This window comes from Colobus angolensis, unplaced genomic scaffold (genome assembly GCF_000951035.1).
Source record: "Colobus angolensis palliatus isolate OR3802 unplaced genomic scaffold, Cang.pa_1.0 Scaffold469, whole genome shotgun sequence".
In the NCBI taxonomy this organism is placed as follows: domain Eukaryota; kingdom Metazoa; phylum Chordata; class Mammalia; order Primates; family Cercopithecidae; genus Colobus; species Colobus angolensis.
The window spans coordinates 572,120-599,580 of record NW_012118143.1 but is presented as its reverse complement, the minus strand read 5'-3'; the positions used below and the strand labels follow the sequence as shown (position 1 = coordinate 599,580).

The 27,461-nt window shown below is 35.8% G+C and overlaps 1 protein-coding gene across 1 annotated transcript in view; it reads left to right on the top strand.

Annotated features, from left to right (window-relative positions):
• NRK (Nik related kinase) overlaps nt 1-27,461 on the top strand; it is a 134,620-nt gene that overhangs the window by 51,087 nt on the left and 56,072 nt on the right. Inside the window, exons 3-9 of the mRNA XM_011958335.1 lie at nt 4,870-4,926; nt 6,392-6,463; nt 12,828-12,953; nt 19,297-19,407; nt 20,885-20,975; nt 24,022-24,152; nt 26,362-26,416. Of these exons, the coding sequence (XP_011813725.1) occupies nt 4,870-4,926; nt 6,392-6,463; nt 12,828-12,953; nt 19,297-19,407; nt 20,885-20,975; nt 24,022-24,152; nt 26,362-26,416 (643 nt within the window). The remainder of the gene's footprint in view (nt 1-4,869; nt 4,927-6,391; nt 6,464-12,827; nt 12,954-19,296; nt 19,408-20,884; nt 20,976-24,021; nt 24,153-26,361; nt 26,417-27,461) is intronic.

Below are 27,461 nucleotides of genomic sequence, written 5' to 3'. Positions count from 1 at the left end.
ATTAATTTTAGAGCCATGAAGAGCAACAGCACCATAATAAACTATGTTTTTTCTGGGGAAGTGGACTAAATGATGCTGCTTATTTGATTATTTCAGTTAATTAATTAAGAACACAAATCCTTGCCAAATTGAAATCAACACATTAAGGGATATGTATTCTCTCCTGGATGGTTTGAAATGATACTGCAAAAAGAATATATATTCATCTTAATTACTATATTTTGGAATGCAACCCCAGAAAACAGATTTAGTTGTGTCAGCATAAATTAATCAGGGAAGTTTTTTAGGACTTTATTTAAGTCCTTCACATGGTAGCATATGTTTTTTCTCTAGAACTGTTTAAACATACTGTATTTGAGATCCAATAATTTATGTTAATAACTAGTCTTTGCATTTGGTTCTATTTTCTAATTGTTTCAGGTGTATACATCTTAAAAACTATAAATTTCTCCAATAAACTGTGAATAGAACAGTTTATCTTTCCAACTCTCCATCCTCTTCCCCTTTTTAAAACTTCCTTCACTTTTTGAAATTCCCTGCTCACTCACAGTTTCCCTGCTCTCCATTCCAGGAACCTGCTTCTTTCAATATGGCTGAAGAACAACCCCTTCTGGAACTCCTCAGGCTCCAGCCTTTTCTTTACTCCACCTTCTCATTCCATCAGTACTTAACTGTTCATTGTCACTGTTGTAGTTACATCATCTGATAGCCTAACTCATGCTAAAATGTTAATGACAAATTAATGTGTTCTTCTCTGAGCTAATATTGAGTTTCATTATCTTAATAACATGGAGGACAGGACTTAATAAATAATTTTTATACCTTGTTGTAGATTGTGGAGTACCAGGGAAGTATTTTGAATAGTTGACCTATTGCCCCCCAAATCATAACATATTAGCTTTATTAATAACTACACTTGAATGCATGGAATGAGTTTGACAACAAGACAAAGAGTTTCTTTAAGTGAAGATGATAGACTTCTTGATTTCAAATGCCAATAGACTTGAATCTAGAGTCAGGAATGACTACAAAGCATTGCTACTACCTATTGTCTTCTGTTCCTCAAATATGAAAGAGTCTATGAACTCATACAAAGTGTATTAGCAGCAGTTGCTTTTATGATAGGAATGAGAGCTAAGAGAATTTTTTTCTCCTAGCTGTGTGATGCTTGAAAATTATTTAAAAAGAAAGAAATCCTGTCATTTGTGACAACATGGATGAACCTGGAGGACATTATGTTAAGTGAAATAAGACAGACATAGAAAGACAAATAATGGATGATTTCACTTATATCTGGATTCTAAAAAGTTGAACTCATAGAAGCAGAGAGTATAATAGTGGTTACCAGAGGCTGGTGACGGTGGGGGACAGGGGATTGGGACATATTGGTCAAAAGACACAAAATTTCAGTTAGACTGAAGAATAAATTCAAGAGATCTATCACACATCATGGTGATTATAGTTAATAACAATATATTGTTATAAATATATTTACTAAGAGAGTAAATTTTAAGTGTTTTCACCACAGAAAAATGATCAGCATGTGGCATAATGCATATGTTAATTAGCTCAATTTAGCCATTCCACAATGTATTCATATATCAAACCATCTTGTTATAAACCATAAATATATACAATTTTTATTTAGCAATTAAAAATGTAAAGGTCATTCTTTGTACCCAAACTCTGGTTAATGAAGCATTATTAATCTTGTGGAGCTGTATGATACTCCAGATATTACTGATAGGAAAAACAGCCCAAAAATCCACATTTATAATTTACTACTGTCCTTGTGATTTTCCTGAATAATATTCACTGAGGTTAAGGGCAATTGTGAGAATAAACACTCAATCTGGAATCTAAAACTAAATTCCTTTCTTAGTGTTCTTTTGTGCGTTTAACACAAATGTTGTTTTAACGTAATTTGCCATAAAACTCACATTCTAACTGAAAAAGAGCACATCCTAAAAACTGGATTTATAGGTCCTAGTTCAGCATCTCATTTAGGGAGACAATCTGTTTATGACAAGTCCTTCAGCTAAGATCGCAAAACAGCTTAGTGAGAAAACTGGAAAGTCAGAATAAATTTTGTAATTTAGTTAAGAGTATTATGCCAATATTAATTTGTTCATTTTGACAATTGTAGCATGGCCATGTAAGATGTTAACATTAGAAGAAACTGGGGTAAAGATATACAGGAACCCCCTGTGCTATCTTTGAAACTACTCTATAAGTCTAAAATTATTTCAAAATACAATTTTTGAAGAGTCAAGATACAGGGGGTACTCTCCGAAATGCTATCTTAACAGTAGCAAATTTCTATGATCTATTGTCTGTATATGCCAGACTTCTATGGAGGCTTGTATAGTGATTTGGCATATTAACTCAGTACATGGTTCCAAGACCTGCAGTTTCATTCCTCTGTAGGTTCAGTGAGCATATTTTTCAAACCCAATATTAGGATACATTGTCTGATGAAATAACTTCATTCAATTTTCAAGGGTGAATAAATCACAGATAATGAGGGTAGAACCAAGCTGATTTTTTTTCTGTTTTATGGCCATGGTTGGAATCTTTTAATGACATTCAACTGTCTCACTAATGTGTTATAATCTATAGATTTTAGACTTCAAAAATTTTGTATTTTACTGATCATCATTTAAATCAGATAATGTATGGCTAATATTTTTGCTAACTTGATAAATATTTTCTATTGCACAAAATAATAGTTGGTTCATAAATAATCTCTTAGAATCAAGGAAGGAAACATTGTAACTTTTTAAAGGGATGCCTGTGAATCAATTTCCAACATGTTGTATTTGTGCATACAGATGTGGAAAAAATTTTACTACGAAGTGTTTGTGTGAATAATTATGAAAACAATGCTTCCTAAGTTATAAGGATTGAATAAATAAAAATATTAATATATAATTCCTCCCAGAGATGTAAAAAATCTGAAGGGTATCCAACATACTCAATAATTTTTATAAACTCGGTTAAATTTCAGGTGTCATTACAATCCTACAAAAAAGAACTGTTTAAAACTGTTTTATTGTAACTGTCCATCAAAAGTAATCTGACTCCATCCAAACAGGCTGCCCCAATTAAGACAAGTGACAGAAGATAACACAAGCTCATGTTCTTTTGAAAAATTTAAAAGAGGCTAAGGAGGTTGCAAAAATAATGAATTTTGTCTGATAAAAGATAAGATTGTTCCTAGAACCTGATAGTATTACTTCATGGATTGATCCTCACAAACTCTGCCTCATTTCCACTTCCCATGTAAATCTGATTTGTGCCTTTGCATTTGCTTCCTAAGACTTCAGGTTAAACAGACAGGTCTTGATCTTGGGTTCCTACTTTTCCCTGATCAATCAATAACCTGAAACTTTTTACTTTCCTTTAAAAATTCTAGTCTTCTGTGGCTGGCATGCTGCACCCTAAACTGCTCACCCAATTCTGGACATTTCCTTGTACCTTGATTACTAGTCTCTGAACCCTATCCCAAGTCAAACACATAACCTTGCTCAGTTTCCATCTTTCCTGCCTTGTGTACTAACTTCTTAGGTCAGCTGTAAAAAATTGCTACAAACTGGGTAGCTTAAAACAAATGAAATGTATTCCCTCACAATTTTGGACATAAGAATTCTGACTTGAGGTGTCTGTTGGGCCATTCTCTCTCTGAAATCTCTAGAGAGGAACTGTTCCTTGCCTCTTCTTGGATTCTGGTGTTATCAACAATCCTTGACATTTCTTGGCTTGTAGTTGTATCACTGCAATTTCTTCTTATCTTTTACATGACTATCACCCCTTTGTGTATCCCTGTGTCTCTGTGTTCAAATCTCCCTTCTTTTCCTCTTATAAAGAAACCGGACATTGACCAAACAAATCCATATGACCTCATCATAGTTTGATTACATCTGCAAAGACCCTGTTTCCAAATAAGGTCACATCTTGAGGTTCCAGGTGAACCTCAAATTTCGAGGGGACACTGTTCAACCCACTACAGCCCCCAAATCAAACCTTCTGCTGAGAAATATCAGATAAGGCATTCTATTTATTACTCAAACTATGACTACAGTTTGGAATATGTCTAGAAGTTACCAGCCACAAAATAGGAGATCTGATTCCAAACCTATATGTTCACCTTTAAAAATCACAAATCTGTAGCTTATACTTTCATTTAGGGTAGGACTAAGCTCTTATAACTCATCATCTTTTCAATAAGAGAATTTTCTATAACTTATTCCTTTTATAAATATTTTTGGTTCATATGATTCAGGACATATGAAACAGTTTAGAGGCTGTTGAATTAATTATGAATCACTCTCACTAGTGATCATTATGGAGATAATGTATGGCTAATATTATTGCTAACATGATAAATATTTTATGTTTGAAGAAGAGTCCAGTGAAAAGATGTCTGCATAGTATCACATAATCAATTGAAAAAATGTTTAGTAGAACAACTCCTTTTTTGCCATCTTCAATAAAAAATTTTCACTTAGATTAAATAAAAATTTTCATTTAGATTAAATGCTTTGATGCCATGCAAACCTAGATTAAAGACACTAAGTAAGCCATAACTTTAAATAGGCAATTATGTCCACTAGTTACTACAGACATAAACAGCCAAACTGTTCCATAACCTTCCTTGAGTGTTTTGAGTGGAGTGGTGATTTCTTTAAAATGTTGATAATTTAATATTTCTGTTTTCTATATGATACTATATATTTCATCTGTATATATTTTATATTTCATAATATACAATGTATTTGAGACTAATTTTAATATTTTCTTCTTTGATTGCTTCTTGATAGCTGGATTACCTAGCCAGCATTTGATGTTTATCATTGTCCTGTATTTCAGGGACTTCATGAGAAGACTGGTGTGTTTACAGCTGTTAAAGTGATGAACGCTCGTAAGGTAATATTATAATTTGCCTGTATTATCTTCCCTTAGTGGACTGTGTTCTTGGGATAAACAACTCAGAGAATATTGTATTTGTTTTTAAATCATTATTTTATCTAATAATTATTACATTCATCTGGATTTATTATAGTTATCATTTAATATTACTTTTATTCATTAGTGTATTATATCTATTGCTTTATTATATATCCACATAAAACAATGCTTCTTTCATAGCAGAAGTTCCACATATTTTGGTATTCTATAACAATGAGGAATACATCTGTACTCCTCTCTGTTTCTAGTTGATTATTTGTTTCCAGGGATAGCAAAGAAAAGATTGCTTCTAATACTGGGTTAATCCTGCTGTGTTCCATCATGTTATTTTCCCTCTCCAATGATTTCCTCTGATAATTGAGGCCATTAGATTCTCAATGACAGGTAGAAGGAAGAGAATTATCAGAGATGCACATTTTTCATGTATTTTCTGACAGATGAGCAAAAGAGACCGTTTAATTGGTACTGTTCCTGGTAACATTCATAAAGTTGTGTCACGGTTCATAACATATTTGCATAGAATTTGCTAGCACTGATTTCTGTTCTTTTTCTTTAACATGAGTACCACACTTTCTTAGGATAATATTATCATAAACATAGCAAAGGTCAAAAAAATTTTACTTCACTATACCCTAAAGGGAAACTTATGTTTGAAAAGCTATACACATTCACTGAACTGTTGTCAAGGCCATAAACTGTGCTTTTTCCAATTTGTGCAGGAAGTGAGTTGCTGAAACTCTTTAAAGAGTTGTGTGCTTCCATGGCACATGTATACCTATGTAACACATCTGCATGTTCTGCACATGTATCCCAGAACTTAAAGTATAATAATAATAAAAAAAGAAATGATAGCTGAATTTTCAAAAAAAAAAAAAAAAAGTTGTGTGCTTTTTGTTTTGCCAGTAAATGTCAAATGTTGCAAACCAATGTGAATTTCGAGGGATTTTGAGGTTTTGTAGATTTATTTTGCCCTACAATCCATGGCTTCCAAATAATCAAACTTCTACTTTTTGAGTCAGACTCTCTAAAACACTTATTTTCTTGTTTTAACTTAAGAGACCTTGACATATGTTTAACCTACATTTCAGATACTCTGACTTTTAAAATATTTAAAAATCGTGTTCAACCCATGGATGTTTAGTGTCAATTAACTGGTTTTGTAAGGAGGAAAAAGCACTTTACTAATACCAAATTATAATTTTCCCATTATTACAGCAGTTAAATCTACTACCATGAATTTGTTACCAAATTTCTGTTTGTCATAAAACTTTGGCTTTTTAAATTAAAACTATTGGTGAAAACTGAGAGAGGAATAATGTTATCTTACTCTTCCATTGAGTGCCAACGGAACTTAAAGTACTTAAGCATAAATCATTTTTAGAGTGTACCAGTACATCTAATAACATTTTATTCTTGGTTACAGACCCCTTTACCTGAAATAGGAAGGCGAGTGAGAGTGAATAAATATCAAAAATCTGTTGGGTGGAGATACAGCGTGAGTACTAAAAGTTCTCATTAATACCCAAGTAGTCTTTCCTTTCATTTTCAGCTTTTAACTTATCCCTTTGCATAGTGTCATTATCTCTAGAAGACTGCTACTAAAAGTGTTCTTGCTTGAAAATGATAACATATTTTTCTTTTAATATATTCACGTAGATTAAATCATCATATATGAGAACTAGCATATATCAGAGAGTAGGAGATAGGAGAAAAGGTCCCTTGAATAGGAATGCATTGACTGTCAGTGAGGAATTACATAAATTTACAGAGCATAGAGCCCTCTGGATGAATAGCAACAAAAAAGGAGGTGATGAGATCTACAGCAAATTTTGCCTAAAATTGGCCTTGGAAAGGTCCTTTTCACATGTTATCATGACATTCTGGACTGAATTGCTTTTCCTCCATTATGATTCTAACAAACATTACCATCGTGTTTGAACCAAATGAGGAATGCCCCCCGCCCCGCTTTTTTGTAAGAGCAATAGCAGGCAGAAAACAAACCGACCACTCAGCCTCAAGGTCTTCAGACATTTGGTACCATACTTGAACACATGAAAGAATATGAGCATGTTTTCTACGTGCAGCTTTTTGACTTCCCTTCAGAGCAATTTGTCTGATACCAACAATTCTCTGGCTCCAGAATAAAACCAACCAAAGATAATATCTCTTTTTCAGTAGATATCAGTGCTCTATAAAATATTGTATGGGCCAAAATGTTGAATTTTTGCTCTTGTCAATATAATGAATTGATATATTTTTTCCTACTTTTCTCTCCTGCAGTCAGTTATACATGGGACTCAAATATTTCTAGCATGTTGTGACTTAGTAAATATGTTCTCAGGCACATTAAAAATAACCTTTTCATTAACAGAATCACATTCAGAAACTTTCTAGTTATATTAGAAAGGTATTGCTAAACAACATCATGACTCATCTATTAAGTACTAGGCTCCTGTTGTGTCTGTAATTCATGTTTGGAGACTAAGCACATCCAAAGGACCAGATAAAACAGATAGTATCATGCTTTTGTAGCTTAGGAAGCCGCGAAAGGTAAGGTATGGAAAATATGATTATTTTATTAATTTTGGTTTCATCAAACATTTGTGCTAATAAAACTTTTTTAAAGACCTGTCCCAAACCCTCTCTGGCACACTTTCCTTAGAGAAAAGGATTTTGATTCTAGAATTGGATGAAATTACAAAGGAAGTTCTGGCATCCTTGAACTGCCTCTTCTTGACAAAACACAGGGTATTCAGGCCAGTCTGTGATCAACTGGCCCTAAGCCAGGAAATGCTGTAGCATCATATTACTGGAAGATGTGTGAGAGGTTTAAATTACCCACTTGGCCTGATGGATATAATGTACTTATGTGTTTCTCACAAGCTCAGCTTCCTGTTAATTCAGAGTGGCAAACACACTAATGCTTTCCAAACATATCTGATCTTCATTTATTTGTTTTGGGAGAGTTTACATTTATGTGGGAAACCCACTCTTAAAAGGTTTTTCTAGTTTGGGACTTTGAATTATCTGATTATGTATTTTAGTAAGAAAAAATAACTGCTAGCTAATCATCCAGTTAGCATCTCTAAATCATCTTGAATCCTTTGGGATAAAAAGCATGTGACTTGCACACACATCTCTTAGATGCCAGGGGTTTATGGAAATAGCAATAATATGTAAGTCCAGAAACATGAGTGCAAATCCCAAGTCTACCACTAAACAGCCAAAAAGTACTTGGGAAAGTGGTTTACCTCTCTATGCCTCAGGTTCCTCATAAAAAAGAGATCACAAATGCAACTACATAGCTGCCCAGAGCCCAGCACATCTCTTGTTCTTTCCAGGACACATAAGCTTTCTAACTCAGAAAGAAAAGGAATCTCCTTAACATCAAGCTACCAAACGAGTGAAAGGATTCAGTCTTGCCCCTGCTTCTCATTCACCTGTTCTTTGTATTCTTAACCTACTACTATCCTTTCATTCCTATTTATTGGACTACTTATGAGTTCATATTCCTCTCAGCAGAACCTTGGCAACTTAATTGAAACTGAGTGTGCGTATGCACAGATAGAATAGCTAGTCCCTGTAGTTTGCTAGTCTTATGCGGTGCCAGGTATTGTTACCATTTCAAAGGAGGGCCATATCACAGGGGAAGCAGAAAGTTTAAGGATCTTACATGACAAGAATGAAAGCCACAGGATTTTTACCTTTTTAGAAAACAGGTTAAGATAATTTGAAGGGAACTTATTTACTGAACTTTGCTGGAAGGCTGGGCTGAGACTCTAGCCTGAGCTTTCATGCAATTCTCATACCACAAGTTGTCATGACTTTATTACACAAATAAACAGAAAGAGGGAACCTGTCACTGAGATTTTCAACTGCACATATTAGGACCTACCCCTTTCCCCCATAAGATAAATAGTTGTCTAGAGATGTATTTTCCAGTAGTTGAATGTTTATAGGTAAATCCAGTGGGAAATCCTTGGGAAATACTAAAGATTGTTCTGCAACTAGCAGCCATTTTCTCTGACATTGCAAGCTTTTTTTTTTTTTTTTTTTTTTTACAAGATATAAATTTAGGAAAGATAATTTATAAGTAGAAGTTAAATCAACTTAGAGACACTACAGAGCCTAGTGCACTGCTTTATGTTTATGTCATAAGTATTTTTAAAGCCTAGCCACATTACACTTAAATATAGAAAATAGTTGCCTATTTTTCCTGCTGGGTCTTAGAGAATTAGCTAAGAGGGGAGGTAATAACTGAGTAGATATGTTTAGCTACCAATTCATTTCAGCTGAGAGACTTATTTCCCTATATTTCAAAGTCATTAAGTCAGGATAGTTTGAGGAAAATGCTGGTGAGAACTAAAGATAATTGGTGGTTAATGCCTTAATTATTTTCCATGTCAATTGCCCCTTTCCTAGGTCATTGCTCAAAAGAGTTAAAGGTATCTTTTTTTCACTGGATTTCAGAACAGGAAATCTTTAATTCAAAAGTTTTTTGTTTTTTGTTTGTTTGTGTTTTTTTGAGACAAAGTCTCACTCTGTTGCCCAGGCTAGCGTGCAGTGGCACAATCTTGGCCTCTTGGGTTCACGTGGTTCTCCTGCCTCAGCCTCCTGAGTGGCTGGGATTATAGGCATCTACCATAATGTTTGGCCGATTTTTGTATTTTTAGTAGAGACGGAGTTTCACCACGTTGGCCAGGCTGGTCTCAAACTCCTGACCTCAAGGGATCCACCTGCCTCAGCCTCCCAAAGTGCTGGAATTACAGGTGTGAGCCACCACACCAGGTCAAAAGTCTTTTCTTTACACTTTACAAATATATTTCACTTTTGACAATAAGAATATTTCTTAATAATTTTTATAAATTGAACTATTATAGATGAAATAGGACAGCTTTTAAATTTACAGTCAAATAAAATTTAGAGCTACTATGAATTCAAAGTAGGCCAGTGAGGAATCCATTTTTCAAGTGCAGAATCATTTTGAGTCATCTCACCTCACCTTCAACTTTTTATGCACTATTTTGTATTCAACATTGGTTGTGCCATTCACGTATGTGAATCTTATTTTCCTGATGTGTAATTTCCTTTAAGTTAGGATCATAACACCTAAATGCACAAACCAATTATATTTTCATTGAAATTTTTAACAATTTAAGTTGCCTTTTTGTAAGTTAACATTTTAAGTTATTTTTCTCAAGTGTATTGCATCTGTATACACAAAAGTGTAATTATTTTCAAATTATTAAGAAGCAAAGAGTTTTTTCTAGATTGGCTGAGAAATAAGAGTTACAGAAGGAATATCAAAACCACTTGGTTATCATGGTAAAAGCAGACATCACTGAAACTTAGAGAGAATTGCTTTCCATTTCACTCCACTACAATTAATATGCTGGGAATGAAGGAGGCTGATGTTTGTAGATTAGGGTAAACAGTGGAGGGAAGTATATAGTGCTGACAGAGCTCGGAGTAATTCAAAGAAGTCAAGTAACAATAATATTTTGTGATAGTTTATTGCATTTATAGAATTTTTTTCTAAAGATTTCAAAGAACTTTATTTATATTATCCCATTTGGTCCCACTAACATTCCATGAAGATAGGTAATGGCTCCTATCTTCCATCATTCTTTTAAAATAAATTGAACTTTAGGAAGATTAAGTGAATTTCCTACTCTGGGCTATCAGTGCTAAACCTCAGTGTCCTAATGCCAGGGTAGGTGTTCTTTTCTGACTAATATCACACTGTCTTCTGCTAGAGCTGTCTTGAAGCTATGTATTGTACCTCAGTGATCTCATCTAACCAGATGGCTCCAATTATCACTATATAGACAATTCTCAAAAACAATACTTCTAGACCTGACTTGTCCCCGGAGTGCCAGACCCATATATCCTTTCTGTGCAATCTTGTGCAGCCATAACAAGGACATGCATTTGTTTATCGATTTGGAAAGATGTGCTTTATATACTGATTAAAACATGAAAGTTGCAGAATATTAAACATAATAAGAGTGTATTTGGATTTTTTAAATGCCACACACATATATATGTGTGCGTGTATGTGTGTGTGTGTATTGATCATGTCATTATGCATTTATCTCTATCTGTCATAGCTCTAGCTACTGCATTAGCATATACAAATGTCTGAAATAATATACACTAAACTGTTAATATTGCTTGGGGAAAATGTTCAGTGAGAGTAGACCCCTTACATATTTTATTAGTATATTTATCTATATTTGGTATACATGTACCATTGTTGTGATTAATAAAAATAAATTATCTTAAACATAGCTTTTAAACATAAAAATAAATAAATAAAATGTGAAAAAATAATAAAATTTTTTAAAAGATCAGCACAGAACAAACTAATACCTTTAAAATGTAAAGGATTACCAAATAATCAAGATAATATGGTACTGTCCATCCACATGCAAAATAATGAGGTTGGACTTTTACTTTATATAAAAATTAACTCAAAATGGATCAGACACCTAAGTATAAGAGCTAAAACTATAAAATGCTTAGAAGAAAACAATAATAAAGCTTTGTGACCTATGATTTGACAGTGGATGCTTATATGTGACACCAAAAGTACAAGCAAAAAAACAACAAATTTATAAATCGTGCTTCATTAAAATAAAATCTTTTGTGCTTCGAAGGTCACTATCAAGACAGTGAGAAAACAATCCACAGTATGAGAGAAAATATTCGCAAGTTGTTTATCTGATAAGGCACTTGTATCTAGAATATTTGAAGAGTTCTTACAATTCACTAATAAAATGACAACCCAGTTTTTAAAAGGACAAAGAATTTTGTGTTAGACATTACTCGAAGAACATATACAATGGGCAATAGGTGCAGGAAAAGATGCTCAACATCATTAGTCATCAGTGAATTGCAAATTAAAACCACAATGAGACACCACTTCATACCCACTAGAATGGTTATAATAGTAAAACAGAAAATAGCAAGTGTTGGTGATAGTATAGAGAAAGTGGAACCCCTCCATACATTGCTCTTGGTAATGCAAAATGGTAAAGCCAGTGTGGGAGACAATCTTTCATTTCATCAAAACATTAAATATAGAGTTACTTGACATGACTGTTCATAGAAGAATTATTCATAATAGCTAAATGGTAGAAATAGCCCAAACATCCCTCAATTGATGAATGGTAAACCAAAAGCAATGAAATATTGTTACATGCCACAATATGGATGAATTTTGAAAAGAGCTAGTCACAAAAGACCATGTTATATGACTTCATTTACATAAAATGTCCAGAATTGATAAATCTATTGAGACTTAAAGTAAATTAGTGATTGCTTAGAGTTGGTGTGTGTGTGTGTGTGTGTGTGTGTGTGTGTGTGGCAGAACTGGGGGATAACTGAAGGATATGGGATTTCCTTTTGGAGTGATAAAAATGTTCTAAAATTGATTGTGGTGATGATTGTACAACTCTATAAATATACTAAAAACGATTGCATTTTGCACTTCAAATGGGTGAATATTATAGTATGTGAATTATAGCTCAATAAAACTGTTGCAAAAGAAACAAAAATATAATGACTCCATTCAGTGAAAATTTTATACAGTGGCTGGTGCTGCTGGTCCTGGGACCACATCTTGAGAACCACTGAACTAAAAGGTCTTCAGTTTACCCTTTTTATTACCCCAGATTCCAAGTTAACCAGAAATCTTCATTCACTGACAATTTTAGTTGAGATTTTATTATAAATTGCTGTTAGATGTAATTGGTTGCCATAGGATTCTCCCTCATTGATTGATCCACCATACGTTGGGGACTCACAGTCATTGATTGCATAGCTTAGGAGCTTTGCTGTCTGTTCTTATTCCATAGGATGAGGAAGAGGATCTCAGGACTGAACTCAACCTTCTGAGGAAGTACTCTTTCCACAAAAACATTGTGTCCTTCTATGGTGCATTTTTCAAGCTGAGTCCCCCTGGTCAGAGGCACCAACTTTGGGTATGTTTTTAATTACGCTGTTCTTATTCTATAAGAATAAGTTTTACCCAAGGATGTATGTTTTCATGAGTTGTCACTTTTGTGCATCTACAGGAAAACTTAGCACACAACTGTTAAAGTAGTGTGATGTATTAATCTGTTCTCACAATGCTATTAGATTAGTGCAAAAGTAATCGTGGTTTCTGCCATTAGACATACCCAAGACTGGGTAATTTATAAAGGAAAGAGATTTCGTTGACTCATCCACATGGCTGAGGAGACCTCACAATCATGGGGGAAGGCAAAGGAGGAGCAAAGTCACATCTTGCATGGTGGCAGGCAAGAGACCTTGTTCAGGGAAATTCCCCATTATAAAACCATCAAATCTCATGAACTTATTCACTGTCATGAGAACAGCATGCCCCCATGATTCAGTTACCTCCCACGACATATGGGAATTATGGGAGCTACAATTCAAGGTATTTGGGTGTGGACACAGAGCCGAACCGTATCATTTCATCACTGGCCTCCCAAATCTCATCTCCTCACTTTTCAGAACCAATCATGCCTTCCCAACAGTTCCCCAAAGTCTTAATTCATTTCAGCATTAACTCAAAAGTCTACAGTCCAAATTCTCATCTGAGACAAGGCAAGTCCCTTCCATCTATGAGCGTGTAAAATCAAAATCAAGTTAGTTACTGTAGACACAATGCGGGTATAGGCATTGGGTAAATATGCCTGCTCCAAATGGGAGAAATTGGCCAAAACGCAGGGGCTACAAACCCAATGCACATGCGAAATCCAGCAGAGCAGTCAAATCTTAAAGCTCCAAAATGATCTCCTTTGACTCCATATCTCACATCCAGGTCACACAGATGCAAGAGGTGGATTCCCATGGTCTTGGGCAGCTCCACCTCTGTGGTTTTGCAGGGTACATCCTCCCTCCTGGCTGCTTTCACAGGTTGACATTGAGTGTCTGTGGCTTTTCCAGGCACATGGTGCAAGCTGTTGGTGGATCTACCATTTAGGGTTCTGGAGGACAGTGGCCCTCTTCTCACAGCTCCACCAGACAGTGCCCCAGTGGTGACTCTGTGTGGGGGCTTCAACCCCACATTTCCCTTGTGCACTGCCCTAGCAGAGGTTCTCCACGAGGACCCGGCCACTGCAGCAAACTTCTGCCTGGACATTCAACAGTTTCCATACATCTTCTGAAATCTAGGCAGAGGCTCCCAAACCTCAAGTCTTGATTTCTGTGCATCCGCAGGCTCAACACTATGTGGAAACTGCCAAGGCTTTGGGCTTGCACCCACTGAAACAACAGCCCGAGCTGTACATTGGCCCCTTTTAGCCATAGCTGGAGTGGCTGGGACACAGGACACCAAGTCCCTAGGCTGCACACAGCAAGAGGACCCTGGGCTTGGCCCATGAAACCATTTATTTTTCCTCCTAGGCCTCTGGGCCTGTGATGGCAGGGGCTGCTGTGAAGATCTCTGATGTGCTCTGGAAACATTTCCCCATTGTCTTGGTGATTAACGTTTGGTTCCTTGTTACTTTTGCAAATTTCTGCATTTGGCTTGAATTTCTCCTCAGAAAATGGGTTTTTCTTTTCTATTGCATAATCAGGCTGCAAATTTTCCAAATTTTTATGCTCTACTTCCTCTTGAACCCTTTGCCACTTAGAGATTTCTTCCAAAAGATACCCTAAATTGTCTCTGTCAAGTTCACAATTCCACATACCTCTAGGGAAGGGGCAAAATGCTGCCAATCTCTTTGCTTAAACATAACAAAGGTCACCTTTGCTCCAATTCCCAACAAATTTCTCATCTCCATCTGAGACCATCTCAGCCTGGACCATATTGTCCATGTCATTATCAACACTTTGGTCAAAGTCATTCAAAAAGTTTCTAGGAAGTTCCAAACTTTCCCACATCTTCCTGTCTTCTTCTGAGTCCTCCAAACTATTTCAACCTTTGCCTGTTACCCAGTTCCAAAGTTGCGTCCACATTTTCAGGTATCTTTACAGCAGTGCCCCACTCTACTGACGCCAATTTACTGTATTAGTCTGTTCTCAGGCTGCTCATAAAGAGCCTGGGGAATTTATAAAGGAAATTTATAAAGAGCCTGGGTAATTTATAAAGGAAAGAGGTTTAATTGACACAGTTCCACATGGTTAGGGAGGGCTCACAATCATGGTGGAAAGCAAAGGAGGAGCAAAGTCATGTCTTGCACGGTGGCAGGCAAGACAGCCTGTGCAAGGGCATTCCCCTTTATAAAACCATTAGTCTCAGATCTCATGAGACTTATTCACTATCTCTAGAGCAGCATGGGAAAAACCTGCCCCCATGATTCAATTACCTCCCACCAGGTCCCTCCCATGACATGTGGGAATTATGGGAGCTACAATTCAAGATGAGATTCTGGTGAGAAACAGCCAAACCATATCATGTGGCAAAAGATACTCTGATTCCTGGAGATGAGAGTGATAAAATGTGGGAAAATAACTTAAGTGTCTGACAAGGGGATTACTGGTGGAATGGGGGAGTACTCAAATGAATACCGGAAATATTCAACATAAACATTTTCAAATATTTTATGTAATTACTATGGTTGCTATTACAGAAATTACCCAATGAACTAATAAATAATGACTGGATAAGGATAAATTCTAATTAGCACTTGACGTAAGCATATGGGTGCATTTTAAGTTTTTGCAAAATATATGCACTTACGGATAAACATAACTCTTAAGAAACTCTTTTCCAAATGGTAAGTTGACCTATCCTTTTCTTAGTCATTATGCCTGGAGTAACACAAATTCTAGATCAGTAAGATATAAATTGTAGAGGCTAAATGTAACCTATGCTACCTAAGCCACAGTTACCAGAATCTTTGCTGCCCTCCACTATGGTAAAAATAGTTAAATCACAAGAAAATCAGTTTTGGTCAAGGATGTCTTTATTAAAAATGGAATATTTAGAATATAAGGTGGGGTTAGTATATACTTGAATCTCTATACTTGCTACATTTCCATTCCATGTCCAAGTTAGTAGTATTTTTTCAAAATAATGACTAAAACTTTTCAGTATCTTCAAGTGACAATAAAATATTCTATTACATTCTAAATAATGGACTTCAGAGAATAGGACAGTGGACATTATAGAAAGGTTTTCAACAAAGGGGGGAACAGTGGTTCTCTAAATTTGGCAGGCATCAGAATCTCCCAGAGAGCCTGATAAAACACAGATTGCTGGGCATCACTCACAGAATTTCTGGTTCAGTAGATTTGGGGGTGTGGGTCCAATAATTTGTCCTTCCTAATAAGTTCGTATGTGATGGTGTTGCTACTGCTGGACTGATGGTCACACTTTGAGAACCACCAAATTTATAGACCTTCAGCTTAACTCTGTTTACTCTCAAATGTCCAGTTAACATGCATCCTCTATTCTCTGATAATTCCAGTCGAGATTTTAGTAAATATGGCTGTATAGTTTAGTTACTGAGGAATTTTTTTGGCATACACCATTTGTCTTTTTTATATATTTTCACTTACAAGTTTTTTCCGCTTGATAGTATAGCAGAATGTGAGAAATTTTGCAGTCTCCTTATTGGTTATGTATTAGTACTCAATTCATTCAGGCATTCAACATATATCAGTTGAAAACTATCTGTCAGATGTTGTGCTAGATGCTAAGAATAAAACGGTAAGCTGAATAGACATGCTCCTGACCCATTGGTGCTTACAATGTATTTGCAAAGACCAGCGTCAATCAAACAATCACACGCATAATGCATAATTGGTCAGAAGAGAAATATCATGGCTGTCTGTGGGTGAATAGCAAACTTTAATTAACCTGGGAAATGAGAAAATCTTCCTTGAGGAATAAAAGCTTGAACTGAGATCTGAAGGATGAATAAACATTTAATGTATACATTATTTGTGAAGATAAGAATTTTCATGGGACACTTCACAAATTTTTGCCTATATAAATCAGAAAAACAAATAGGAAGTAAGTAAGTAGCTTAATAATGACCATTAATGAAGAAATGTATGTACCAGGCCCCATGCTTACAAAGTTAGGAGAATTACTGAGAATGTCTTACATTCCTTCTGTAGTTGAACTCTTCTGACTCACATAAGCAAGATCTTCCAGGGTTTATGTTAGTTGAATGGCTTTAATTCTGGTTTGTCATGTTTCAAAATGAGGAGTTACCACAGTGTACATGTTGTGCCCATTCAATATAGTCAATGCTTAATTCTCCACCTGAAAATCAACTTTTTGTGGCTTATCTGTTTTCATTTTGTTTGGCTGCCTCTTCTTTTTGGTGAAAGTGTACTTAGGTGAAAGACATGCAATAATATAAATGGTGAATAACTGTAAATTAGAGGAGTAGCTTTCTGAAAAGAAGATCTTAATATTCCACAGGAAGTAAGGTAGATTTTTTGGATAGTCATGATTTTGAGTTTATCCTTTTGCTTCCATTCATCTATGGTAAAACAGGCAACCTACAGAATGGGAGAAAATTTTTGCAATCTACTCATCTGACAAAGGGCTAATATCCAGAATCTACAAAGAACTCAAACAAATATACAAGAAAAAAACAAACAACCCCATCAAAAAGTGGGCAAAGGATATGAACAGGCATTTCTCAAAAGAAGACATTCATACAGCCAACAGACACATGAAAAAATGCTCATCATCACTCGCCATCAGAGAAATGCAAATCAAAACCACAATGAGATACCATCTCACACCAGTTAGAATGGCAATCATTAAAAAATCAGGAAACAACAGGTGTTGGAGAGGATGTGGAGAAATAGGAACACTTTTACACTGTTGGCAGGATTGTAAACTAGTTCAATCATTTTGGAAAACAGTATGGCAATTCCTCAAGGATCTAGAACTAGATGTACCATATGACCCAGCCATCCCACTACTGGGTATATACCCAAAGGACTATAAATCATGCTGCTATAAAGACACATGCACACGTATGTTTATTGCAGCACTATTCACAATAGCAAAGACTTGGAATCAACCCAAATGTCCATCTGTGACAGACTGGATTAAGAAAATGTGGCACATATACACCATGGAATACTATGCAGCCATAAAAAAGGATGAGTTTGCGTCCTTTGTAGGGACATGGATGCAGCTGGAAACCATCATTCTTAGCAAACTATCACAAGAACAGAAAACCAAACACCGCATGTTCTCACTCATAGGTGGGAACCGAACAATGAGATCACTTGGACTCGGGAAGGGGAACATCACACACCGGGGCCTATCATGGGGAGGGGTGAGGGGGGAGGGATTGCATTGGGAGTTATACCTGATATAAATGATGAATTTATGGGTGCTGACGAGTTGATGGGTGCAGCACACCAACATGGCACAAGTATACATATGTAACAAACCTGCACGCTATGCACATGTACCCTAGAACTTAAAGTATAATTAAAAAAAAAAAGACATATTTTGCTCTTTTGATAAAGTGTTTTTGACGTGGGCAGTAATACGTAAACCTGTACTCAAAGAAAATATTGCTAGGATGATTATAATAGTTACATGCTTTTGTACATCACTCTTTCCTCTAGTTAACTCATATTACCTGGAAGAAAATTTACTAGTTGGGTCCTCAATTTATTTGTGTCAAAAATAAACTTTCTGAGAAACTCAGTTTATTAATACAATAAAATCTGAATGAAATATTATCAAAGATATTAGTTTTAAAATAGATTTTCCTTAGTAGTAATCCCATTGGGATGAAATTATCCCACAGGAATGCAATCGACAAATTCTCCCTTGGAGTTGTAGCTTGCCAGTATCTTGGGGAAAATAGTTTGGAATTTGAAAATAAAAACAAAACAACAAAAACCAAACCTAGCCTTAATGTTGAAATGCAAACTCTTTTGAGACCCTCCATATTTTGCTTCATCACCCCCAATTAAACTGTTTCCTTGACCATCCTTTCTTTCCTATTCCACTTATCACATAGGTTTGTTCCTTGCATAAACTTCTTTCTAAAAGCATGTGTTTATTTAGTTTTCTATAAACTGAATGTTCTTCCTTTTGAGCATATCCAAACACCACCTATCCTTCAAGACATAGCTCAAACCCCAACTCCCAGTTAAATATCTCTGGTGAAATACCTGGCTTCTCTCCCTCCACAAATTTTTGGTTTTAATCCAACTCTCTCTAATTTCGCTAGCCTTTGGGGTCTTCCACCAGACAATTGAGGCAGTACTTGCAGTGCCTTAATCTCTAAACGTTACATATAGATACAAACCATATGGACTAAAACTCTGCAGATATTTTCAGAAAATTGGACACTAATTTTTTATACTTTGCTGGCTTTCCTGCAGATGGTGATGGAGTTATGTGCAGCAGGTTCGGTCACTGATGTAGTGAGAATGACCAGAAATCAGAGTTTAAAAGAAGATTGGATTGCTTATATCTGCCGAGAAATCCTTCAGGTGAGTCTTCATATAGTTATTCTCTTCTTATCTTTTAAGAACCTGGAAGTAATATATACAATGCACCTTATACCTGCTCACGTCAGATAGTTTAGGTATTCTAAACATAACCTGTGCATCAGGATATCTGAAAAGGCCAAAAAGCTTTTGAGAAAGCCGATTTGCGGCTGACTTCTTTAAATAAGCTAGGTAACAAGCTTCTTTGAAATCATGGCCTTTAATACCTCTGTCAGATTAAGACTACTGTGTTCAGTGGATCATGGAAACGACCACTTGGATTATTTATTATGTTGTTATTATTTTACAGTTCTTTAAACAAAAACATAGCACAAGCATCATAGATTAAGATGAAGGTGAGTCAGAAGAAGTCAGTATTTTATGGAATGGCCTCAAACCATCTGTAGCCTTTTGGCAGACAAACATTTTGTTTGATTACTGCCCCCATTTTAAATTTATTTATTTTCCACAGCCAGTTGGATGAGAGCAGCAATCTTCTTGATCTACCAAATCCCATCTTTTGTGGCTTAAGTTCTTAGGGTCATCCAAGAAGGATATTAACAGAATTTAACAGTACTACTCATACAATGTTAGAATGCCTACCTGTCATTTTGGTTGGATTCACTTGTGATGATAGTGTAAATGGTTGAGAGTTCAAACTCTGGACTGAGTTTACATTTAGTTTACTATGGATAAATTTTATCACTTGGAATCAGTTACTTAATTTTTCCAAGGTTCGCTTTCCTCATCTATATTATAAGGGTGATATTAACACCTTTCTCAAAGGGTTTCTGAGAATAATTAGTAATTTAGTCCATGTAAAGCACTTAGTACAATCCTTGGCAAAGAATAAGGGCTCAATAAATGTTAGCAGTTTTATTGTTACTTTATTATGAATCTCCAGTTAGTGTCTGAGGCAATCTCACTACAGCTTAACATTGCATACCACGTGATGGGTTAGCCAGGTCACGGGTAAATTTTAGTGGTGAATGGGCTAGAGCCAAAGTGTGAAGCCAACACAGATTACAAATGCTGTAAAATGAATTTCCACATTCCCCTAAATTCTCAGTCTACAAGGCTGACTAGAAAATATTTTGGACTAAACAAATGGTTGGATAAGAAATAGAGCAAAACAATAGCTGAGCTATGATATTCAAGATGTCCAGGTCTTTACTCTTATGGTTAGCTGGAAATACGGAGGCTAGAAAGGAAGGTGAAGTGGCCCAATGTATACAAACATTACTTTGGGTACTCTTTTTTCTCATGGGTGTCCTGATTTATTTTCCTTTCCTTATAGCCAAAAGTCATATTTCTGGGAACGGGTTGTAGTGATTCCAGCCTAAAGAAAGAATTGTGTCTGGAACATCAAAATTAAGCTGTTTCTCTTATCAAAAGTTTTTCCAAAAATACTAAGAACTGTACCAGAAAGAAAGAAAGAAAGAAATATATACTGATGTGGCTTTTTAAAAAATATATACAGGGCTTAGCTCACCTTCACGCACACCGAGTAATTCACCGGGACATCAAAGGTCAGAATGTGCTGCTGACTCATAATGCTGAAGTAAAACTGGGTAAGTTTATTCTTATAGTATTTTAAGTCCAAAGCATCTTAATGGAGAAAGCTCCTTTAAGATAACTATGTTTTCTATCATGTCCCTGTCAATATCCTCTACTTATTTGAGCTAGATTTTCCCTGCCTGCAAAACCAGTCAAAATTTGAAAATTTGTTTGGGAGAGGAGGCAGGGCAAAAGAAAGAGGATGCACCTACCTGATTCTTTGAAATCATGTGGATAAAACAACTTTTGAATTATAATGGGGATTTACTTTTTGGTCATCGCTTTACCCTCTATTAGAAAGAGCTATTATGTTTATTTCAACAATTGAATTGAGTATTTATCATGTACAAATTTCGATGCCATGGACAAGGATTTTTAAAAAAAATTATTTTACATGACAGACTTGTATTTTCTCAAGAATATCAAAGAACTTTTAAATTATGTAAGGATGAATTGCTTATTTGGATTTTTTCAGGTATGTAAAGAAATGATATTGATCAGAATTGATGCTCCAATAATATGCAAGTCAAGTTCAGAATTATAAATCAAAAGACTGGAAGTACCTAGCTTTCTATGCCAGAGTTCAGAGTTATAGAATTTATTTGAAAATAACCACACATATTTTCTCATTTTCTTGTCCTTAAGCACATAAGGAACAATATATTGTACCCTTTATTGTGTAAAATAAATGTCAATAGTTATTAGAATAATGCCATAAAAATTATGTCAGTACATTGTAGCGGCAGATAACCCCATTGATATAGAAAATAAGTCACTTGCATTATTTTTCAACAGTTTGTAAACATGTGTCTGAACATGACCTTAAGATGTTTCCCATTTTCTTGCTAAATAGATAGAACAATAGTAGAGATTTTGTTCATTCATTAGGAACATTGGAAGAAGCATGAGGTAGTAATTGTTTACTCTTGGAATAAGTGAAAGTAGTTTCAAGACAATGTATTATTTATTTTGTGTCTGTCTAAAAGCTGTAAAGCTAGAAACACAATTTTAAAATACACAAGGAGAGGCCAGGTGCAGTAGCTCACACTTATAATCCCATCATTTTAGGAGATCGAAGCATGAGGATCACTTGAGACTATGAGTTCAAGACCAGTCTGGGCAACATAGCAAGACCTTGTCTCTACAAAAAAAAAAAAAAAAAAAAAAAAAAAAGTTTAATTAGCTGGGCATAGTGGTGTGCACCTGTGGTCCCAGCTACTCGAGAGACTGAGGCAGGAGGATCACTTGAGCCTAGGATGTTGAGGTTGCAGTAAACTATGATTGTGCCACTGTACTCTAGCCTGGGTGGCAGAGGGATACTTTGTCTCTAAACAAGAAATGAATAAATAATAAAAATGTAAAAAATACATGAAGGGCATACATATTTCACATTTAAATATGCAGAATAGATAGTTCATCACAAGGCTAAACACTGTGTTCACATATAGAGCAACACTCTCATATACTTGTGTCAAGTTGCTGGTCAACACAAACATTTACAACACAAAAGAGAAATTATACGTAAATGAAAAGCCACTGAAATATCTGTCACAATGTCCATGCACTAAAGTTCATGTACTTTCCTCTGGAGGAGAGACCTTCTACTGCTGGATTAGAGTTTAATCAGATTTACTTTACATGTAGTCCCTGTACAATTTATTCTAGATTTCTCAGATTATCACTATTTTTAAGTAACACATTATAAAATTTAATCACACATCTTTTACACTTAATTCTTGTACAATTTGTTTTAAATTTTTAAGATTATAATTGTTTTTAAACAACGTAGTATAAGAAGAAAGTTGCAGAAAGCAAACCTAATGACAGCCAAAGGAAGTGATAGAAGGAAAAGAGATGGAAAAATGATTCTATTGCAGTTGCAATTGCTCAATAATCTTCATATTTCAGCCTGTAAGGTCATGAAAGAAAACTTTAAACTATGTCGTTGTTGAGGTTTCATCTCGTCTCGGCTTTCATTTCTCTTTCTCTTGCTCTTTTTTCTTTTCTTCTATTAATCAGTCTTCTAGTCTTTTCTCCTTTCATTTTCTCCTCTGGATATATGCCATATACCAACTTATGGCCTTCCTAGGTAATTCTTGGCCCCTAATGCCAGTTCACAGGGATAGTGAGGATGCTGGGCTATTATTAAACCTGTTTCTTTTAAAAATCTAGATAAAAACATGGTACAACACCCAATGGTGATCTTCACAAATATTGTGGACATTTTTTTGTTGTTGTCGTTCTTGTTAGATTCTTTAAAACTGCCTTAAACGCTTAGGTTTCTCTTTTTCCTTTTTCTTCTCTTCCCCTAAATTCCTGAAGCTTCTTTTCAGTCAGTTTTGTTCGCCATCCTCTGGATTCCTGGAAACCATTCTAAATTAGAAAATCTACTTCATTTTTTATCCGTGTTTTATTTTTTCTGGAATAAATAACCCCAGCCTACTTTAGCCTTTTTTTCTGTTTCTGAGGATACCATACCAAATATTTTCTTATAATGTATCCCACAGATGAAGACTGAACTTTTGTAATCTAAGTTAGATATAGATACCACAGTAAATACCTGCATCTGATTCAAAAGGTCTATGTAGGAATTTAAACTAAATTCTAGCAGAAGACTCATTTTTCTTTATCAGTGTGATAGAGCCTTCTCATATCATATGTGAGGCTTCCTGATAAAGTGCTAATAGGTTTTAGATTTCTTTGATCTTACTTATGGTTCTGGTCTTCCTTCAGCTTGGTTCCAGGTCCAAACACTACATATGCTATCATTTCAGAGGTTCAGAGTGTCCTGACACAACACTATTTTTAATATTCATGGTAAACATTCAGCCAAACCTACTGTAGATTTATAATAGCACTGCTGAGTCTCATTCCAAAATAAATAGCAGCAAAAGCTTATTTTCCAGTATTCCTGGAGTAGACTTCATGGTAAAGTTTCTAGGCTGGAATGAAAATCTGTTATTCATTGTGGCTTTTGTATCAGCTTTCCAAGTTAAAGCAATAACTTATTAAGCTTTTTCTTCCTGATTGATTATTTTGACATATAATGATTTTTGGCAGTTGATTTTGGAGTGAGTGCCCAGGTGAGCAGAACTAATGGAAGGAGGAATAGCTTCATTGGGACACCATACTGGATGGCACCTGAGGTGATTGACTGTGATGAGGACCCAAGACGCTCCTATGATTACAGAGTGAGTGTGAGAATTCAGTGGAAATTACAATTTGGAAAGGATTTTTGATTAACATTTATTTTTAATGATAAAACAAAAAATAAAAAGCAAGTAGCTCCTCCTTTTACGTTAAATGCTAGTAGGAAATACAAGCCTTTATTTCAGTAAGTGGTTTGATTATATTCATAAAATAATATTTTCTAAGAATGTGGACAAAGTATACCACTGAGAGTTACCTGAATTTGAGGCAGAATGTGTAGTTTATGTTGCTTGTCACTTATTGGTAAAAATATTATATAATGTGGATTTATATGCATATAAAAATTTAACTTCCAGGGACAAAGGGCATTGTAAACTTAAAAATGAATAAATGTAAAGCCAATTATTAACCTCCATAGTAACTTAGCTCCAGAAAAGACAAAAAATAATTTGATTACTCAGAGTAATGGAGAAAATCCTTGGCATATTTCACCTCCAAAACCACAGAAAATCAGTGGAATAGACAAACTAAGTAACAATTCATGCTATTTATTAAAATTTCCACTGAAACTGCAATTTGAACAATATACGTATATCCATGTACACATTTCAAAAGGTTGATGTGGAAAGAAAATTCTCCATTTGCTATAGACTGGAAAAACCTCACTCACTCTCCACATAAGTCATCCAAACAATTCACTGTGGTCTCCCTGAGTGGAACCTAGGACTCAATACTTGAAGTTGGTTAAGATTCATCTCTTTTCCCTTTCCTTAAGTGCCCTCTACATGATCTGCAGAATAATTATTTACTGAGAGTCTATTATGTTCAGTGCTGTTGGGAGTTATGAAGACTATGGAAGCATGTTCTTCAAGTGGGTTTTTAAAAAAATAATGCTTTATAGTTGCATACTTTTTGCAGTCTTCCAAGGACTTTCACCTGTATTCATTATTTATTTTTAGTTTTTAGCACCATGTAACTGAAAGAAATCTTAAGCATAGACTATCACAACTGAAGCTAAGAAATCTATAAACTAGGGTTCTAAAAATCCAGTTAACCTCCAAGGCCGCAGATCACCTGAGGTCAGGAGTTTGAGACCAACCTGACCAACATGGCGAAACCCCGTCTCTACTAAAAATACAAAAAATTAGCCAGGTGTGGTGGCAGGCACCTATAATCCCAGCTACTGAGGAGGCTAAGGCAGGAGAATCGCTTGAACCCAGGAGGCAGAGGTTGCAGTGAGCCGAGATTGTGCCACGGCACTCCAGCCTGGATGGCAGAGTGAGACTCTGTCTCAAGGGAAAAAAAAAAAAAAAGAATTCAGAAAACCTGTTTAGGAGTGATTTAGCCAGCCAGTGTATCTCTAGCACTGTGCCCTTTCCACAATCTGAAGAAAAAAAATACTAAATAGTTGGTAGTGAAGATAATTTTCTAGTCTCATTATAATTCTAGCCTTAGTTTAGTATATTCCAGGAACTGCTGAAGTACACACACACACACACACACACACACACACACACACACGCACATATCAGTCCTATGTAAGTGTATGCTATTATTATCAGCATTTTTTTTTTTTTTTTTTTTTGAGATGGAGTCTGGCTCTGTCACCCAGGCTGGAGTGCAGTGGCGCGATCTCGGCTCACTGCAAGCTCCGCCTCCCGGGTTCACGCCATTCTCCTGTCTCAGCCTCCTGAGTAGCTGGGACTACAGGTGCCTGCCACCGCGCCCAGCTAATTTTTTGTATTTTTAGTAGAGACGGGGTTTCACCATGGTCTCGATCTCCTGACCTTGTGATCTGCCCGCCTCGGCCTCCCAAAGTGCTGTGATTACAGGCGTGAGCCACCGCGCCCGGCCTATTATCAGCATTTTACATAAAGTGGAATTAAGGCACAGGGAGTTAAAACATTTGCCCAAGATGATACAACTTGTGGGTCTATGTAATAAAATGTCTTTATGACAAGTTTATTTTGGTATTTCAGGTAAAGCAATAATAGCAATGCATCCAAGATGAACTTTCCTTGCGCTTAACCCCATTCCCTATCAACCTGTTGTGCAGTGAGGTACTGGCTGATCACAAGCTCAGATTATGCCTTCCTATAATGTCACTCTGTAATGAAGCTTCATTATAGGAAACCCATAAAAGGGCTCTGGCATTGACATCCACATCCCCAGCTAAACACTGTTTTGACATTCTAAATACTACAAATTTCCTATTTTTAAGTGACTTTTTTGTCATCTTTTTCTTTGCAGAGTGATGTGTGGTCTGTGGGAATTACTGCCATTGAAATGGCTGAAGGAGCCCCTCGTGAGTAAAAATGTTTGATATTTGTTAAAGATTAGGGAAATGTACTGTACAAATTGTACAAATCTCTCTCTGTGGAAGAAGATGAGATTGTCACTTGTACCACTCAGCTTTCACTGGCCACATAGGTGTCATACTATGTGCCAAACTACCAATGGTGGCCTTTTCAGTGATTACCAAATTCTTTCTTCAGGATAGCTAGATGTGGGTGTATAAATCAGCTTGTGCTTTTCTTTTTTATGATATCTTATTTTAGATTGAGTGTTGTTTCAGTTTAGTCTCAGTAGTATTTGGTCCTGACAATCCTAGGCAACCAGAGTAAGGATTCTGGTTGGCATTCCAGTCTATATTTCCTGGTGGAATATTTAGATTCCAGAACATTTACAGTCACACACTGCTACTGCCTCAGGCTGTGATAGTTGAGAAAATTCTCCAGCATTTCATTGAAATTGAGCTAATCTTCAGCAATACCAGGAAGTAAGCCTGTTCTTTTTTTTTCCTTTGGAGTCAAGTCAGCTTACCTTTGGTGCCCTCTTTACTCCTTTCAGCTGCCTCAGTGTCCATTTCATCTTGTTTTCTCTACCTCCCCATTATTTAAATGACCTGTTAGCATCCTGTTCTCTCAAGGCACTGCTTTCTGATAGGAAAGTAAAAACAGAATGTAAACTTGGGTGTAAGTGATTGACAACTATCTAATGTGTGACTCCAGAGCATAGCATATTTGCTGTCCTTAGTACCTGAAATCCAGAAGTATAAATGACAGTGCATCTCTGGTATTGTTGGATGAGAAGTGTAAAGTAATGCCTTCTGGGGTATGGGGAGGGTTGCTTTGCTTTCCCCTCTCCAAAGCAGATCCTATAGTTTCACATGTTCTTGTATGCTCTATCTGCAAAATGTCCACCCATCAAGCTTTATGAGCTTGAATGATCTTAGCATTTTGTTTCAAGGCCAATGAGAGGAATTTCAAGAAATAGAAATAACGGTAACATAGTTGTTGAAAATTCCTGATATCCCTTGGAATATCAAAGAGGGGCTGGGATAAAGCTAG